Source organism: Ascaphus truei, chromosome 3 (assembly GCF_040206685.1).
Source record: "Ascaphus truei isolate aAscTru1 chromosome 3, aAscTru1.hap1, whole genome shotgun sequence".
Classification (NCBI taxonomy): domain Eukaryota; kingdom Metazoa; phylum Chordata; class Amphibia; order Anura; family Ascaphidae; genus Ascaphus; species Ascaphus truei.
Genome location: NC_134485.1, coordinates 270,111,987 through 270,130,081, shown reverse-complemented (window position 1 = coordinate 270,130,081; position 18,095 = coordinate 270,111,987). Strand labels below are relative to the sequence as shown.

Below are 18,095 nucleotides of genomic sequence, written 5' to 3'. Positions count from 1 at the left end.
AGATATATATCTGTAAATCATCATAAGGATCTAATTACCTAGGACAGTGGTTACCAACCTTTTTTTACATTTGTGCACCCCCTACTAGAAAAAACCCTACTTGGAGAAACCGCATACAACCGTATGCCGTGCAGCAGCCAGAACACTACCAGCCTCCAAACACCGTCCCTCTGGTGGACGCCACCAACGTGATGTCACCACGCCCTGCAGTATGTTTTGCGTGACGTATCACGCTTCTTCAGGGGGAGGACGGCATACTGTTGTATCTGTGCATTTTTTATCCTCTACAGTCATGCTGCAGCATGTATATCAGTTGTTTGCAAGTGTTTTTATTTACACACTGGCGCGAGCTGAAGATGTGATAGAATATACTGTGTTCTATATTATACTGATACATATTGTTATTATATGGATACGTACAGGTTCAATGTACAATATACACACTATCCTTGTTTGCTCTAGCACACAACTATTAATACTCCAGGCTCTACACATGATGATTTCCGTCACATAGTAGTGATATCCAGGGGATGTGAATTTTATACATACATACAGTACCTGTATATACTAGTGGTGTGTATGTGTTCACATTGTATTGAATGTCTTTATTTATATTGCTCCATTAATGTACATAGCGCTTCACAGTAGTAATACGTGACAATCATATAAATAACAAAAACATGACATTTGTAGCATTTATCACTTACCCTGCTACTATTTTCTTCTATTATCCGTTCCCAAACTGGGGACTTATTTTTTCCAATTTTATTTTCACCTATGTTTACTTTGTTCATATTCATTTCGGCGTTGTTCCTGATTACTATTAAAAGTTTATTTGTGCTTTTAGTAGTGTATACGTCTCGCCTCCATAGCCGATTTTTGGTATTTGGTTGAGCTACTGTAGACCTTCAGTCTTCCCTGTGGATATTTTATCCTCTGATATTGATCATATTGTATTCTGACCTTTAGTGCGTATTAAAGGGACAGGTGTGCCATGAGCTCATGGGGGAAACACACAACTAAGGCCCCAAACTACACCTCTGTGTGGTATAGCTGTTAACTACTGCCAGAGCCCCACAATGCATTGCCACAGTGGTTGCAAAGCATCATGGGATTACCTTTGGAAGATCCTGTTGTAATTGACAGCTATACCACTGACGCTAGGATGGAATTTGGGGCTTAACTAAGGCCAAGATCCACAAAGGTCTGTTAACTTGGTGCTATTAACGGGACAGTATCAAAATGATATACCTCACCAAAAACACCTTTATACAACACGTGGAGAGAGATTTATGCACAAAATGGACCATACCCTGAGATACCTGGGGTATATGCCAATTTGGATATGAAAAGTTTATTCAAATAACTCAAATTAGCATATATTCCAGGTATCTCCCCTGTTTCCCTCAAAACATATTTCTGAATGGGAGTAATGCCGTCTTTAGTTTATTCTTGACTAGCGTCTCGTTAAATACCCATGTTAACTATACCAGACCTCTGTGGATATGCGTTGCTAGAGGGAACACTTCCCCCCCTCCCCCCCCACCCTATATCATTACCGATAACGTCCGTTATAGTTAATGCAATGCCGTTTCCGGACGAATACAGCACTTGACACTGCGTTAGTGAGCTTTAAAGCTGTACATTGACACTTAACGAGGTGTTCACTTAGGTTAACACGTCGTTGAGTGAATAACCGCTTTGTGCATCTGGGCTTAATTGCATAGTCTCAGGAATCCACTATACTGCATGGGATCCGCCATTAAATTATATGTTTTGGAGGGCGAACCTCTTGGGGGCACCATATGAATCCCTAGGTGGGAATCCCTGACCTAGAAGGTTTAAGGTCTAGATAAAGGTATATTTATCTTTGGCTCCCATAGATTTAACCTGTTTAGCAAATCTTTGTTATTAATTCTTTTTGGCCTTTTTATAAAGTTGTGAGCATAACAACTACTGCTTAGAACAATTTAGTGCTTAATGTAACAATACTATAATACAGTTATGAGCTGAACAAAATTCTGCTTCCAAGAACCGAGCAGGTGGGCCATTGGATGAATGGTAAATGGATAAATGGTAGGTTGTACCAGAAAAAAGGGCAGGTGGTGTGTTCTCTTTGCTGTCTTACACTTAGATATTTAGTAGACATCTAGGTGACTTTGAATCATGTTTTTAAACTAATTAATTTAAAAAAAAGTTCTGTATTTGTATAATATTTTTGTGCTTCATCCATAATGAAGGAATTACCATTAAATGCTCTGGTAAATAGGACTACATTCTGCAATGTTTTTCTTTTCGCAGTCAAATGTTTTCTAAATAAAATAAATAAACGTATAATTGTGTGTGCTGCAATGGAGTACATACACTGCGCTGGAAGGGGCAGCCTCACATAGAGCGTTGGCATTTTATTTTTTAAAACGTGTTTGTTTTTGTTTTTTTTTAAAGAAAGATCTGATCACCCTTTAACTATTTTACTTATTTCTATCTGGTTTAAAAAAAAAAAAAAATATTTTTCCTTTTTTTGGGTGTACATTTTAATTCAAGTATATCTGCTACTTATGTATACAGTATATCTGTTTGACTAATGATGACACCCTAATTACTTTTACAAAGCACAAAACCAAACGATTGACTTTTAAAATTTGAGGACTGACCCTGCTATCAAGACTTTAGATAAACATTTTTCAAACTCTCCAAAGTACCATGGACATGTAAAATGTTTTCAAACACTAATGGGTGTCTCTTTAAGGTGTCAGCCAGCTGTATTTATCCTACTGTATTAAAACATGACACTCTTCCTAGTTCAATTTTGTTATAGGAGAAATTAAAAGCATTCCGGTGTGTGCACTGCACTCCTTGGTTCTGTCGGCACCAGACCATGTGTTACTAATTTATGGGCTACGGACATTCAAATAAAATAGAAATAGATTTTCGTGGCTTTGGGCAAAATCCTCGCTACTGCAGAAGTGGAGGCGGAGGGGAGTTGACGCCTATATTTCAGTGCTATGGGAAAAATGTGTGCTCTAGTTAGTGCTGATGTGAAGTAGCACTGGTGGAACCTTTTGCTCAATAAAAACCTAATAAATATTCCTTCAAGCAGTGGAAGAATGGGGAGGCTGGGATTATACTTGTCCATGTTTGCCATTTCCTTTGTGAATGGCAGATACCTTCTTTTTATCTCCATGTAATCAGCAGCTATATCCATTTCCAGAGCCTAATTGAACGTAATGAAGAAAGAGGTTGGACCGCTGAGGCTTTGCATTCCCTGCTCTTTGTGCGGCTCACGGTGCTAAAAAGAGACGAGTTAACATAAACCTGAGTAAGCTCTTTAACCTTCTTTCTCCTCTGGAAATGTAGATGCAATAACATTTGCAGCTGAAAAGGTCTTTTCTCCGATTCGAATGTTTAAGGATGCAAATGAAGCATTTTGTCTCTCCTGTCGCCCGGAGGTGTTATGCAGGAAAACAGAAAGAAGTTAGTGGGATTAGTTCCACAGGTTTCTTTTCTCATGCAAAACCTCCCCAAAGCAGCTTTCCGTGCCATAAACTCAAATAAAAGCAATATGGAAAACATCCAGGGAAATTGCATACATTTCATTTGTTTGCTTTCCTCTATATCTCCTAGCCATTAAAAAGTAATCCTCTAAATGCAGCTGTAGCTTGCAGGCTTGGGTTTGTTTGGGAATATGTAGTGTGTGTGTTTTTTCTTTTAGTTCAAAGTCTGTGAAGGGTGAAGAGCCTGCTGGTATTTACCTCTCTCTGATTGATAGTGGGAAGACATTTTTGAACGTTGTAAGTACATAACACAAGTACCGTTCTAATTCCTATTTTTACGCTTTAGTGTTAATGTTCTCGGCCGTTGTATAGCTGCTGGTTTCGTGCTATTTCCCTCAGTTGTCCGTCAAAACGAACAGGACATATTTGAAAATGATACATGTCAATTAGTATATATTTCCTTGTAAATTACTTGCAGTGCAGAGCCTGTCATTGGGTAGAATGACATAAACGATGTAATAAGAGAACCTGTCGGAGGCATGTCACTGGTCTTCCTTTTAACCAGAAGGAGTTACAAAAGGATCACCTCTTTGCTTTGGTGGTAAATTTTAAACCACATAAATTAGTTTGATATAAAACGATCTCATGCCATTTATAAAAATGTTATTTCTCTAATCGATCACTAATATATACTTAGTCACATTTGATTAATATTATATATAACTTTGTGTTCTATTTTTCACGGTCTTTCCATGTAGTATGCTCCTCTTAAACTAGAGAAACGTGTTTTTAACGCCTAAACATTCATTTGTGAATTATATTCTTATTTTGGGAAAAACAAAACACAATGACAAGTGCAAATTGTTAATCTTGGATCTCAACGAGTTTAATGTATTAACCCTTTCGGTGTCGGGTGCGTGACAAATTCTAAAGCCATATACAGTGGATTGCAGAAGTATTTACACCCTGCACATTTTTCACTTGATGTTGGCACCTGAGCGTACTCCACAACACTTTCAAATTAGACTTTACTGTAGAATATATAAAAACTACGCCAAAGTGATAGTTAGAAAATGCATATACGTAGACAGTCAATCTTACTTCTTTATAGAGAAAAACAGCTTAATCTCAGTTGTATTCAACCATTTTGCTACTGCAGCTCAGCGCAGGTGCAAATTAATTGTTTGAAAGGTCACAAAATTAAATTAGTGAAATGGTTTCAGCCTGTGTGTAATGAAAGTGGTTTAACGTGTAGATCATTTTCCTTCAGTATATAAGACTTTCAAGCTGCAACTCGCATAGTGATCCAACAAAGCAACCATGAAGACCAAGGGGCTTTCTAAACAAATCTGGGATAAAGTGGTAGAGAGTCACAGACTAGGAAAAGGGTACAAGAAAATGTCAAAGGCTCATATGTATCCCTTTCAGCACAGTGAAGTCCATCATTAAGAAGTGAAAAATACATCATACCACCCAGATCAGGTCTCCTAAACTGTGCAGCCGGGCAAGCAGGAAACTGGTTTGTGATGTCACTCTGAAGGTCTACAATGACCTTCAGAGATCAGCAAAGTTCTCTGTCTGAGATGGGAGTCAGAGTTCAATCATCAACAATAAGCTGGTCCTTACACAAAGCTGACCTGTATGGACGGGTGGCAAGAAAGAAGCCATTACTTAAAACAAACCCCTCTTAAATCACATATGGAGATTGAGAAAAAGCATATTCATGATACTGCAGATGTGGAAAAAGGTTTTGTGGACTGTCAACACCATCACAACTGTCAAGCATGATGGGAACATCATGTTATGGGGATGCTTCTCTTCAGCAGGGACTGGGAATATTGTCAGGATAGAGGGGAGAATCCTTGAGGAAAACCAGTTTGTCAGCCAAGACTCTGAAACTGGGGAGGTAATACACATTTCAGCAGGATAATGACCCGAAGCACAAAGCCAAACCCACACTGGAGTGGTTAAACAAGAAGAGAATTCTTGTTCTTCAGTGGCCCAGTAAATGTCCTGAATTCAATCCAATCAAACATTTATGGCGAGATAGGAAGATTGCAGTCCATCGACGATTCACAACAACATTATCAGAACTGGATCAATTTTCCAGTGTATAATGGGCAAAAATGTTACCATCCTACTGTGCAAAGCTAGCAGAGACCTATCCAAAAAGACTCATAGCAGTAATTGCATCAAAAGGTGCTTTTACTGAGTACTGCTTAAAGGGCTGAATACATATGCAACCGTAAATTTAATTTTGTATATTTCCTTTGCTGACATTTAACCTCCTCATATAACATTATTCCATTTAACCACGACATCTTTGTATCTTAGAATTAAAAAAAAGTTATTTTGAAAAACTGCATACATTATTTGTAATTCATCAAAATGTGACATTATTGTAGGGGTGAATACTTCTGCAAACCTCTGTGTGTTGCAAGCCCCTCTAGAACTGAAGGGATTTAACAAATCCATTTGTAGGACCACAATTTATTTCTCAACAAATGTTGCAACTTATAAAATAATGTCAGAAATATGTTAATAGTATAATAATATCAATAAAACCTCTAGCATTGGCAGTCATAGGTTTTGTAGTTGTTTTCTACTCTAGGCCTTAAACAGTGAACTTGTTTGTAACTTTTAATAGAGCTGCACATTTGTGCATCTCTGTTATAATCTATACATGAAGTATTGTTGTAGAAAAGGTATGTGGTTGATGTGTGTTTACCACAGCACAGAACTTGGTCACAACTCACGTTATGTGTGGGGACTAGATGGATGTGTATGTACATGTATTTTGATAATTAGAACTACAGGATTTATGTATTTCCAAAGTAAAGTAAATGCACATTTTTGGAAATGTTATGCTGCCAGCGTTTGCAACCATTATAGCTCGTGCCATTATCGTTCATATCTTCTCTGTATTCAGTCCCTTTACTAACAGTAACATAAACAAAAAATGATCGAGTGGACTACCGCTTGCTATGAAAAGAAGTTGAACTCACATATTTTTTTTTTCCATTTTGGTTTTATTTTTGTTAAATCATGACACGGTGTAATATGTCATGTGTTGTTCATCTGAGGTTGTATTTACCTAATTTTTAGACCTGCTAAGGAACAGATGATTGTTATTATGTCCTGATATGTAAAACCATTCAAAGAGGGTGTACTTTCTTTTTCACACAACTGTATGTATGTGTGTGTGTGTGTATATATACATGGCCAACAATAAGATAGGCAAAATTGTATCCTCTAATGGTAAAGACTAGGATACTTAGCACAAGTCCAATAATAATGTCCCGGACAAAGCAGGTGGCCAAACGTGCGTGTCGGGGCTCATCTTTCTGTATGTGCTGCTTTGTCCCTGATCTTGTCATTCTTCCCCACTGTGAAGGTACTCGTGGCGCTCCCAGTTACAACAGAGCGCGTGCTTTGTGGGTGCTGTATCCTCAGCTACATCTCTATCAGCTGATCCCTGACTAAGGACATTACTATTGGACTTGTGCTAAGTATCCTAGTCTTTACCATTAGAGGATACAATTTTGCCTATCTTATTGTTGGCCACGTGGACAATTGTTTATTACCTCTGATTGTTTCACTCTGTGCACATTATCAAGTTCTGCTATATGTTGACTTAGACTTTCATATATATATTCCTTATAGTTAGGGTTATCTATAACCTCTTATGGTAATTGACCGGCCGGTCTGAGTGATAGGAGGCTGATTTCATGCCTCCACACTCATGGGTTAGCTAGCATTATGTGTGTATAGTAGTGTCACGGATGCTCACTGCAACCTGGACTGGACCGCGGGGCCGAGGTGGGGAATATATATAACCACCGCCGTAAACCACGGGGGTGGGTCCGGATTGCAGGGTCGTGAACGTAGCCGGGTCAGGATAGGAGAGTGGAGAGGGTAGCGGGTACTTGCCTATGGTCCGGGATTGGAGAGCGTAGAATGGTCGAGATCCGTAAGCCGTAGTCGAGGATTGGAGAGCGTAGAGTAGCAGAGTCCGTAAGCCGAGTTCGTGGAGTAGAGAGCATAGAAGTCCGTTAGCCAAGCCAAGGTTCCGGGGAACAAGAAGAGACGGTCAGGTACTAGAAGGGTCACAACAGGTATTCGGAATAATGTAGACAGGTACTCAGGCTGCAAGTGAGCACCGTGCATAGAAAGGTCTATGCTCAGCAACGACCAGAGTGTGACTGAAGCATATATACCGAAGGGAACCAATCAGGGAGAGCAAGGAGGAGTGGCACAGATATAGGTAGACCTGTGAGGCTGAGGCAGGGTGAAACTCAGGTGTAGCCACCCTGAGATTAGTCCAGGCATTTTTATAGGTGTTTATCTCTTTAAGAGACGTGCGTGCGCGCGACGGGAGTGCGACACGCTGAGAGTGGTCTGTTGGTTTATTTATATATATATATTTATTACACAAACGTGTAGCCAGGGTTATTTAAACCCGCCATGTTATGTTGTGATATTGTGAGTAATCTCCGCTATGGAAACGCTGTGATATTCAGCGTTCTAATGCATCATTCTGTATCATCAGTAAGATGGTGTGTGTGTGTACTAGTTAAACAGTTAAGCAAACACATTTTAGTTACAATCTTAGCATGGAAGAATGACCTCATCAGTTATAATTATGGCTTGTACTGAAAAAGTGCTAATTAATAGATTAGACTTTTCCCCTCCAGGAAAACTCCACACTGTAGTGCGAAGTGTCATGTGGCAGCACTAAATGGTATGGTGTATATCAGATGTTGCTGTCTTTTTCAACTCACACCTAATTATCTGAAGTCTAATTGTATATATTATGAAGTGTGGAAAAATTATATATATTTTTTTATATTATGCATATTTATATACAATTTTCGGATGCTCATTCATACCTAAACATATATTTTAACTTGTTTGCTGTTTTTCTTAAAAAAAAAAAAAAAGGACTAAGGCTGCGCTTATAGTGCCGACGACAGCGACGTTGACGTCAAAACAAATGCATTGCCGCTGTTATAGTAAGCGTGACGCGACAGAGCGACAGCTTGGTCACGATCGCTGGAAGTCATCTCAATTTGATTTTTCCAGTGACCGCAGCCTGACGTCACCGTCCCAGTCGCCTGCGACTATAAGCGTAGCCTTAGTGACACAATGGCATGTTTTATAATGCAAGTCCTTTGTTGCTCTTTTGCCTGCTTTTCCTTGTATTACGTTTCTAGGGTTCCTTGTATTTTAATGTCTGTTCTGTAAAGGGCTGCAATAATAGATACATACAGTATATAGAATAGTACTAGTGAATTCCAAAGGTTTAAGGTTTGTGAAAACCTATATTGCAGTGATATATATACGTACATACAGTACATAGATGCTGGGTAGGTAGAAAATAGGAATACTAACTAATACTTTGCAAATTCTACTTGGCTAGCTCTAACTGCACTTGTTACAATAATCATTGTTTAATGTACAAATATGTATCTTTCCATTTTTCATTCTTGGATACTTTGATAAGGAACGATATAATTAAGCATTTTATAAGGGGCGATTCATTCTTGTAGTACTAATGGTGTCTGGCTGTTAAGTGGGTGACGCTGGGTTGAAACGTAGCAAAGTTATCTTGGGCAAAACACGTCCTCTTCGTCTCAAGCCAGAGGGGAAAAAATGTAACGAGGTTGCAATTTATTAACTATGTTTGTGAAACTCTGTGGTGTGTTTATACCCTTGTATTACTAAGTACACAAAAACAGCTATATTATTTAACTTGGTAGTCACATAATTTCAAAGCTGATGCTTGCTTTTGGTTTGTGAAATGTTTAGCTTGGTATTGTTGTATATCATGTTTTTGAGATCATGTTTACAAACTGTATCCAAGTTACTATATATCGAGAATAGATCCGTGCTGTCTTAAAAGCTCATGTGCATAACATCTCTGTTTTTAGGTTTTAGTAGATCCTGAGAAGGGATCAACGTTGAACTTTTACGTTTTCTCCGGGAAACCGTTGGCACATATTATTATTATTAGTAGTAATAACTACATGGCTATTTTCATACTCTGGATGTGAATGTTCTTTCTAAAGAAAACATGTCCCTGAAATGGATAAAGACGCCGTGGGAGATTAACTTTTCAGCTGAAATATAGAAGTGCATTTAGTTGAAAAAAAAAAAAAAAAATCTTACAAAAGGCCTCGCGTTTTGTCAATCAAGCAGTTTATTAATTTGTCTGACGCTTGACATAAAAACACAGGCGGGATTTACAACACAAATTAAAGCCCACAAAATTACAAGCAGTTATTCCTGGAGGGCTTTGCATTGGAGTGAAAGCAAAGTGCCACTGCAGATTGCATGAAGAGGCTACATTAGCAGGAAAGGATCTAGAGAAAAAGTGGTTTGGGCAGCAGTCTTAAACATTTGTTTCTGTTTGTGAACTAGATATCTTTTTTTTAAATTGCATTAAATGCCACGTGCATTATTTAAAAAAATTTTTTTTTAAATTTCCTCTGAAGTGTGAAATGATAGCGAACACCTAATATGTTTTTGTAGTAAACGTAAAAACCTTCATTCTCTCCACAGGCAGCAGAAAGCGTCACCTTCATTGGACCTGACACGTATGCTATTCAAGCCATGGGAGACAAGATTGAAAGCAAGCTATTAGCCAAGAATGCAAAGGTCAACACCATTCCTGGCTTTGATGGAGTGGTCAAGGTGAGAAACTGCTTTTGCTGTTATCTGGCCCAGATACAGCACCTAAACCTCAAAGGCAGGCTCTGTGTACAGCACTAAGAAAAGCTCATTTCCAATCTCGCAAGCAGCACTCTTCCAATGCCAGAATCGGCAAATATTAATATCACTTGTGCGCATGTGCGACCTGTCTGCATGTCTCAGACAGGTCTGCAACCCTGCTTTTCCCCATCATCTCTTAGGCTTGTTTTATAGTTGGCGCGCTCGCGTGTGTGCGAATGCTCGTGCACGTGCCGCACACTTTTTGTGTGTTCGGATCCGTGCCGTGAGCGACAGGTTCACTTGCTAGCATAGAGGCTTTTACAGTCAATTGTGATGAAGATCTGTAGAGTACTGCAGTATTGAATGCAGTGGCAATTACAAAGCTGTATGATCTCTGAGATAATGTACTAAAGTGTTTTGGCTGTAAGCGCTCTAACTTGCCCTGCTCCTCCTGCCCCCGGGAACTCCCCCTGCCTATCCCAGCCATGCTGTGATTGGCTAAAAAGTGTCACGTGATGCGGCAGCAGCGCGAAAATATAAATTCAGGTATTTGCTTTGATCTGCCACGCCACCGCTCACTACCGTGCACGCCAGGCAATTATAAGTGCCGCGCACGCACTATATTACGGACCTTAGGATACAGTGCTTCCACTGCAGCCAGGGATTCTGGGTAATGACATGCAAATGAGAACACAGGGTCACCTTTTACTTCATATCTATTTGAACAGGGACCTCTATGAGCTTATGCCTGCCGCATTACACAGCTTTTCATCGCAGCCTGGGTTACAGAAGTGCATAGCCAGCAACCCTACTCACAGACAGCTATTTTGACCAGTTATTACTGGCTTTGTAATGCGAAGCTGGAATAGGTTACAAAGTGTGTTTTTAAAACCTGCACTTCAGTACATGGCTATATTAGCAGTGATGTTTCATTTCACCTTGTAATGTTCGGTGTACACCATCAGTATTGTGCTACAGTAATAAGACGTGCACAGAAATAAATCCAGGCTAGGATGACGGACACTATACTTAAACTGAAGATACAAACTTCAGCTCTAAGGAAATGGAAACAAAAAACAGCGCAAAACGCAAATCGTGAAGTATGTCAAATATAAAAATATATTAAATTGAGGATAAATATTCTGCGTACATCAGGGAGCTAGAACATCAACATTGAGTGTGCACAGCACACAAATTACCACTCGGCAGCTGAGGGTCCAGGAGTCAGGAACTGGTTTCTTTGGCAAGTGTCACAGGTAACAGCTGTGGGGTTTCTCCTTCATACAACCATCCGGACACAGGATCACCGCCTCTGTAGAAACCTTCCCTCTTGTAAGATAGAACACTGCAAATCCGAACGTTCTACAAGTTGCAGTCACACTCAGAAAGTTCCCAGATTGAGCGGTAAGGGCTCAAGCGGTCAGAAGTGTTCTCAAACCAGCATAGCCATAAACGGAGATAGACTCTCCAACAGCAATGGCTCCGGCTTGGGATGCTGTCACTCCGTAGTGCTTAGGGAACCCCAGAATTAGATTGTGACATTCTGGGGAGCCTCACCCCCCCCCCCGTCTCTCCCCTCACACCCCCTTACGCGCCCTCTTCCCCTCTATTCTCTCTCTTCTCTCTCTCTCTCTCTCTCTCTCTCACACTCTCTCTCTCCACATGCTCATATATATATATATATATATATATATATATATATATATATATATATATATATATATCACACGCGCACACACTCTTTTTTTGGGAGTCATGTACACCTATGGATCATAGAAAACATCTCCAATCCCATCTACACTTGCGCCCTAACTCTATAAAGCTTTGTAAAGTACTCAAATACGATAAGCAACGGTCATTGGCCCATACATACATACATACATACATACATACATACATACATACATACATACATACATACTCTGCACCAAAAGGGTTCTAAACGTTACAGAGAAATAACAATTGAAACATTTGTTCATATTTTTGTTTATAATTACTAATAAAGTGAGATGTACAAAAATAGCATCTGTGTTTAACAAATAATAAATAATGACCGTTGCCACTTAGATTGTAAGCTTTCTTGGGCAGCGTCTCCCTTTTGCCTCATGTCGTCCTTTAGTTGTGGCTTTTATCCCCATTGTTTGTAATTTAGTTACGTTGCATTGTAATTTTGTGGAGCACAGCAAACATTGTTGTCCCTAGATAAAACTTCTGCATACAAATCTCAGAATATTGCATGTTGTATAGAGAAATGGTAGCGGCTTGTGTGTGATTGTTACCGTTGCTTATTACACTGGTTATTCCTTCTTATACTAAAGAAGCTTTCATCCAACCGTAGAATAAGCAATGTTCATAACAACACTGATTATATGGCCATTGTAATTCTAGGAAAAATAGATGCTGCAATCTCTTTGCTTACACCTTGCTAAACTCTTCAATAACAATTGAAGAGAATAAAAAAACAATATGTTTAAAGCTTTAGCTCGGTGCAACATTTCTTTAACTTTGTGTGACTTGGATTTGCCTTTCCCTTCAAAGACCTTTATAAACTAGGAGGGGGAAGATAAACCAGCACAGTGATTTCAGGCCTTTGCAATGTGAAACATTTCACAAAACCGGGATATACGGCCCCATGGTGTGTGCGAGTATATAGATATACAGCCAAAGAATCACATCGCGCTATAAGTGGACCGCGTTAGAAATAATGTACAATTGTATGCATTGTACAATAAAGTATTTAAGATACAAATAATCGTGTTGTAAAGTATTCATAAATACAAAAATTGGGAGCCACGTCTGCATCGCGTTATAAGCGGATTCGTGTTGTGACTGATCGCGTTATAATGGGGTTGAGCTGTATATTTAATGTATACATTATATTTTTATTTTATTTATTTATTTATTTAACACCGAGCCACTTTTTTGTGTTCTCTCCACAGTAAATTACAAAGTGTTAAATTTTCCTAGCAACACACCCTTCTTTGCCTAGCAATTGGAAAATGTGATCCATTTATAGCTGTACATCTAAATATTATTCGAGCATCACTGTGTGTTACATATGCAACCCCCCCTACAGACAGACAGACAGACAGACAGACACACACACACACACACACACACACACACACACACACACACACACACACACACACACGTGTGTGCGTAGACACAGACACACAATGTATGTGTTTGTGAAGCTAGAATGAAAGAGCTCAGCAATGTATACAAGCCTCTTCAGGAGCGTAAAGGGGTGAAGTCATTAAGCTCCTTAAATTCTTTATAATATGCGTTTCGTCTCATGCTCACTTGAAGTTTTCACGTTTGCCTTTTGCAGGTAACTAAATACAAACAACCCGGTTTTTGCCTTTATCCTTTAATTGCGTTTTGCAAACGTGATCAGATTTGCAAGCGTAAAGAAATGCGAAAAGTTTCCAACGCGGCTATAATCGCGGCTCTTCATCAGTCATCACTCTTCCTGCATTTTGCTCAAGAGGCTCTAATTGTCTGCATTTGGCAGGTTTAACACTTCCTGACAGAGAGGCTATTAAGGGAAGTATTCTCGCATAACTGTCACGGGCAGGAACAAAGAACCTTCAAACTCAATGTGTAGCAACCACTAACATTCTTAAATTACCCTTTTTCATGAATTTCATCCCTTTAAGCTAGATTTTGAAGAACACAGGGCCATAGAAAGCAATGAGGTGTAATAAAACAGTAAACCTATACTTTTTTGTGGGGGGGTGGGGGGGAGAGGGGGGGGTGAATTTATCTATGACTTGAAAACAATTGTTATTTTGAAAAATCTCATTAGCAGATGTGACTGCTCGGAGTAAAGGGACTTAAAACTAAGGTTGCTCTCAAGACTGCTTTGAACTTAACAAGCACCGATTTGTGGAACAGACTAGTTAATGAAAGGAAATTAAATTTTTTGCCAACTTCCCCTGCTAGCGTCCTTATTCTTCACGAGTCTGTAACAAGGCGCTGAAGACCTTCGCTTTTTCTTTTTTTATTTAAAAGAGGATTTTCTTTTATTATTGGGCAAAAGGAAAAGGAGTCTGCATGTTCCTGAAAACATAAACCAATACATGTATCATCTTTAAAGAACCAACGGGCTTTGATCTTAATATACTGAACTGGACATCAGGCACTCGTGCACATTAAAACCAAAGCTATTTTCAAGTTTATTGTGCGTTTTTGAAATTTTTATAAGTATTTGGCTTCGTTTCATTTTTAATTATCATATTAAAGTTGTCTTTGGATCTTCAATATGTGTTTTAGATTTGATGAATATTTTGAAATATTTTGTGATTGATGTTTCTTTTAGTGGCACACAAGCATGCAGTGTTTAAACAATATTGACTTTATTATTTGCTATAAAAAAAGTAACTTTTTTTTTTTTTTTTTTGCCATAGTTGGGATCACCAACTTTATTTCTTTTTTTGTACTGGACTATTTTATTTTTTTTTTACAACTTTTTTTTATTTTTATTTAGCTTCATTATTCCTTTTTGAGCAGGACCTGTTAAAACCCACATCCCATGAAACAATAGAGAATGAACTCCCCCTGCTGACAGCTTCCTGGAAAACATGACACACAGAGGAGACAGAAACAAGCTCTAGAAGACAGCCTATAATGGCCTGATTTATGGCCCATTATTTATTGTAACCTCTGAAATGTAATCACTTCATTTTTGCCACTGCAGAAAATAATCTCCCAATGGCAGCCCGGCTTCCTGTCAGCTGATTTGGAAGCGCTTTGAGTTTTTTTCGCAGCATAATAATGATGAGGGTAGAATTTACATTCCACTTATGGTATTAATTTTACATTCCTCCGAATGAAAAGGGTCACAAGGTTGTAAAATCAAACATTAAATGAATCAGAGGAGACAGTAGTGCAATATACGACTGCCCTAAGGACACAGTGCAATGGCTGATGGGATTAACGTTGGGTCTCATTTCCTGCTTTTACAGGATGCAGATGAAGCTGTCAGAATTGCAAGGGAAATTGGTAAGTTATTAAATTAGCTATGGTGGGATTTGTATGCCTCTTAGCAGACATGGTTGACTAAATGAAATGTGTAATAGGTAATCCCTATAGAACAAATAATGTTTTAATAGTTTAAGATCTCATTTGCCCACGGCTCTTGAAGAACTCGTGCATTAGCGCCTTTTTTCCCCCTCTTACAAACACCACATGTTATCTTGGCAAATTGGTTGGTTATGAAGGCTCGTTTGATACTGAATGTTGCAAAGTGTGCAAGGATAGTTTGTTTCGCTCCAAAAGTACGTTTCCGTCATCAAACAGCAATCAGATTTTTTTCGTGTTTGGTATTTTCACGTTTTGGACCAGATGGAAATTCCACCATGTAGTACGAGCCAGCAAATTAATCTATTGACCTTGATCTGAGAAGTATTACTAAATTCCATTGTCACTTGTTTTGTTGACACCATATCTGCATGATTCTAATGTGAGATTTAGCAATCATTTTATACTCTGAACGCTTTACCTTGAAGAGGGAGTGCAATGCATTCCTTTACAATGCAATTCTAATGCGATGTTAACATTACAGGCTTAGAACTAACAGGGTGTGAAATAGCAGTCTGCCATCTACCAATGGCAGAGCAGTTATGGTCACTGGCAAGTTAAGCAGACTTCCTACGTCCCAGTTATATTCTGGCAATAAAGCTGCCAGAGGACAGGGTTCATGTCAGCACGGCAAATCATTGCCTCATACACCTTCACAGAAAGTGCCCCATATGGGGATAATCTGATGTACCTTAAAATGTATGGGGGCAGGGGGCTGCTGGCACGGCTTCATTTGTGATGCACAGTAATAGGGTATTTCCAGTGGACCACTTGATACAGAATTGGTATAGCAGCAATACTACTTTCCGATATTTTCCTTTTTTTTCTTCTTATTTGTATACTGTATGTAAAGCATGCGACGATGTATAATTCTACATTCTTACCTATGCTGGCAATCGTTTGGTGCCCCTGTTATAAATCTGTAAACACCCTGATGGTGTGCCTAACATAATGGCTGTTTGTCAGTGTAACTCAGCAGCCACAATGTATCCTTATATCACTAAGGTAACATTATCTATTGTTACTGTTTTACAGTTCAAACTGCTGGGAATATTGTCAGCAAACGATCATAAACAGGAAAGTGTTGCAAAGATCTTGCACGGCTTGGGAGGTGGGCTAAAAGCTGCTGTAGAAATCAAAGGATGCTTTAAAAATCATAAAAATGGCATTAAGAATTGAATAAAACAAACAAACAAAAAAATAACAGTCACTTATCTAATAATACAGAACTGATTAAAAAAAACATTTCACATGTTTTAAATTAGCCTTGAGTTCATCATTTACAGGTCTGATGATCTATTTCTTGACTAAGTAACAAATAATACATACACTACCTGTAATTTGAATGAAGCTGGAAAAACAATTGCACGTAATCTAGAAGGGGACTGAAGAGGGGGTGACAAATAACCGGGGAACATTGCTGTCACTTTATGCTACAATGTTTTCACCCATTTTTGTTTACATCCTGAATGTTCTTCACAAGATGGTAATACCCAGATATTATGCAAGTTGTTTTTCCATTCCCAGTACATTAAGAAGGGGTAGATTATGTCACTATCCAGGTCTAAGACAGCCGTTCCTGTCATCTTGTGAAGTTGTAGAATGAATGTCTGAGTGTATGTTTATGTATACACGTCTAGTCTGACTTGTTTAATGTCACTCAGTCACTGGAAAGCAGGCTCATTTTCAGTATCTGTTGCCTCATACAGTTCAGTGGTATCTCGCGTGAAAAGGTTTTCATTATTCACATATTTTTTCCCCCGTTTGCTAGCTTTTGGATCTCACTTGTGAGTTCTTGGCTCTAAACGTGGGCACATATATGAACAAAGGTAAAATGCATAAAAGCATACATGTATATAGGTGCACACAATTTTTGCAAGCTGTTTAATAAAGTTAGCTAGTGTTAAAAATTGTAGATACCCAAAGGAAGTAGAAAAAATATCCACATGAATTGCTGCATTATTTTTCAAAATGTTTTCCTTATTATATCTGACTGAGTATTTGGTTGTTTTATTTCAATATAATATAAATGTAACATGATGTTAGTCACACTTAAAATAATGTTGACAATAACAGCATGTTGGCCTCCATTATAGTTTGTAGCCTCGATTATCACTCATCCGACTACAAATACTCATTTTATTTCTGACTGACCTGTAACCCCTTTTGTGTTGGAGGGACCAGCACCACATTCCTCAAGTGTATTTTTAGGTTCCTCCAGACACCAAGGAGTTAACAAACGAGGTATTGTTTACTGTAACATGGGACATGTGGCAAACTGTCATGTTCATATGACCAAATGATCAAAGTCTGAACTTCTGTCTAATTGTTCCCTGCTGTTAGGCTACCCTGTTATGATCAAGGCCTCAGCAGGTGGCGGTGGGAAAGGCATGAGGATTGCTTGGGATGATGAAGAGACCAGGTGAGATGTTGTCCGCAGTCCTAACCCTGATTTAATGCTGCATTTACCAAATCTTACATCACCACATTTTGGAAATCTGCTAAGCTGTCAGTTCAAAGTAATATAGAATAAATGGAGAGCTTCAGTCCTTCTCTTGTCTCTCTTCTTTGGGCAAAAAGCCTTTGTAAATACTATTGGGGAAATTAGTTTGGTTTGTTTGGTGTGTAAAAGTTGTAACTGTTTCATTGTTATTTTCTTTCATTGGTTAATATTGGGGACCGTTTGTACTTTATATGCTTCCAATAAATGAGTGTGTCGTTTGTTGGAACACAAAGCCTTGTATGGCCACACAGTATTTATTAATATGGTCTGGTTGAGGCCTCGGCATGGGCATTTCTGGCAAG

At 38.8% G+C, this 18,095-nt stretch overlaps 1 protein-coding gene across 1 annotated transcript in view; it reads left to right on the top strand.

The window, feature by feature from the left end:
* Positions 1–18,095, top strand: part of PCCA (propionyl-CoA carboxylase subunit alpha) — a 421,935-nt gene that overhangs the window by 108,800 nt on the left and 295,040 nt on the right. The window contains exons 7-9 of the mRNA XM_075590774.1: positions 10,056–10,187; positions 15,176–15,212; positions 17,634–17,712. Of these exons, the coding sequence (XP_075446889.1) occupies positions 10,056–10,187; positions 15,176–15,212; positions 17,634–17,712 (248 nt within the window). The remainder of the gene's footprint in view (positions 1–10,055; positions 10,188–15,175; positions 15,213–17,633; positions 17,713–18,095) is intronic.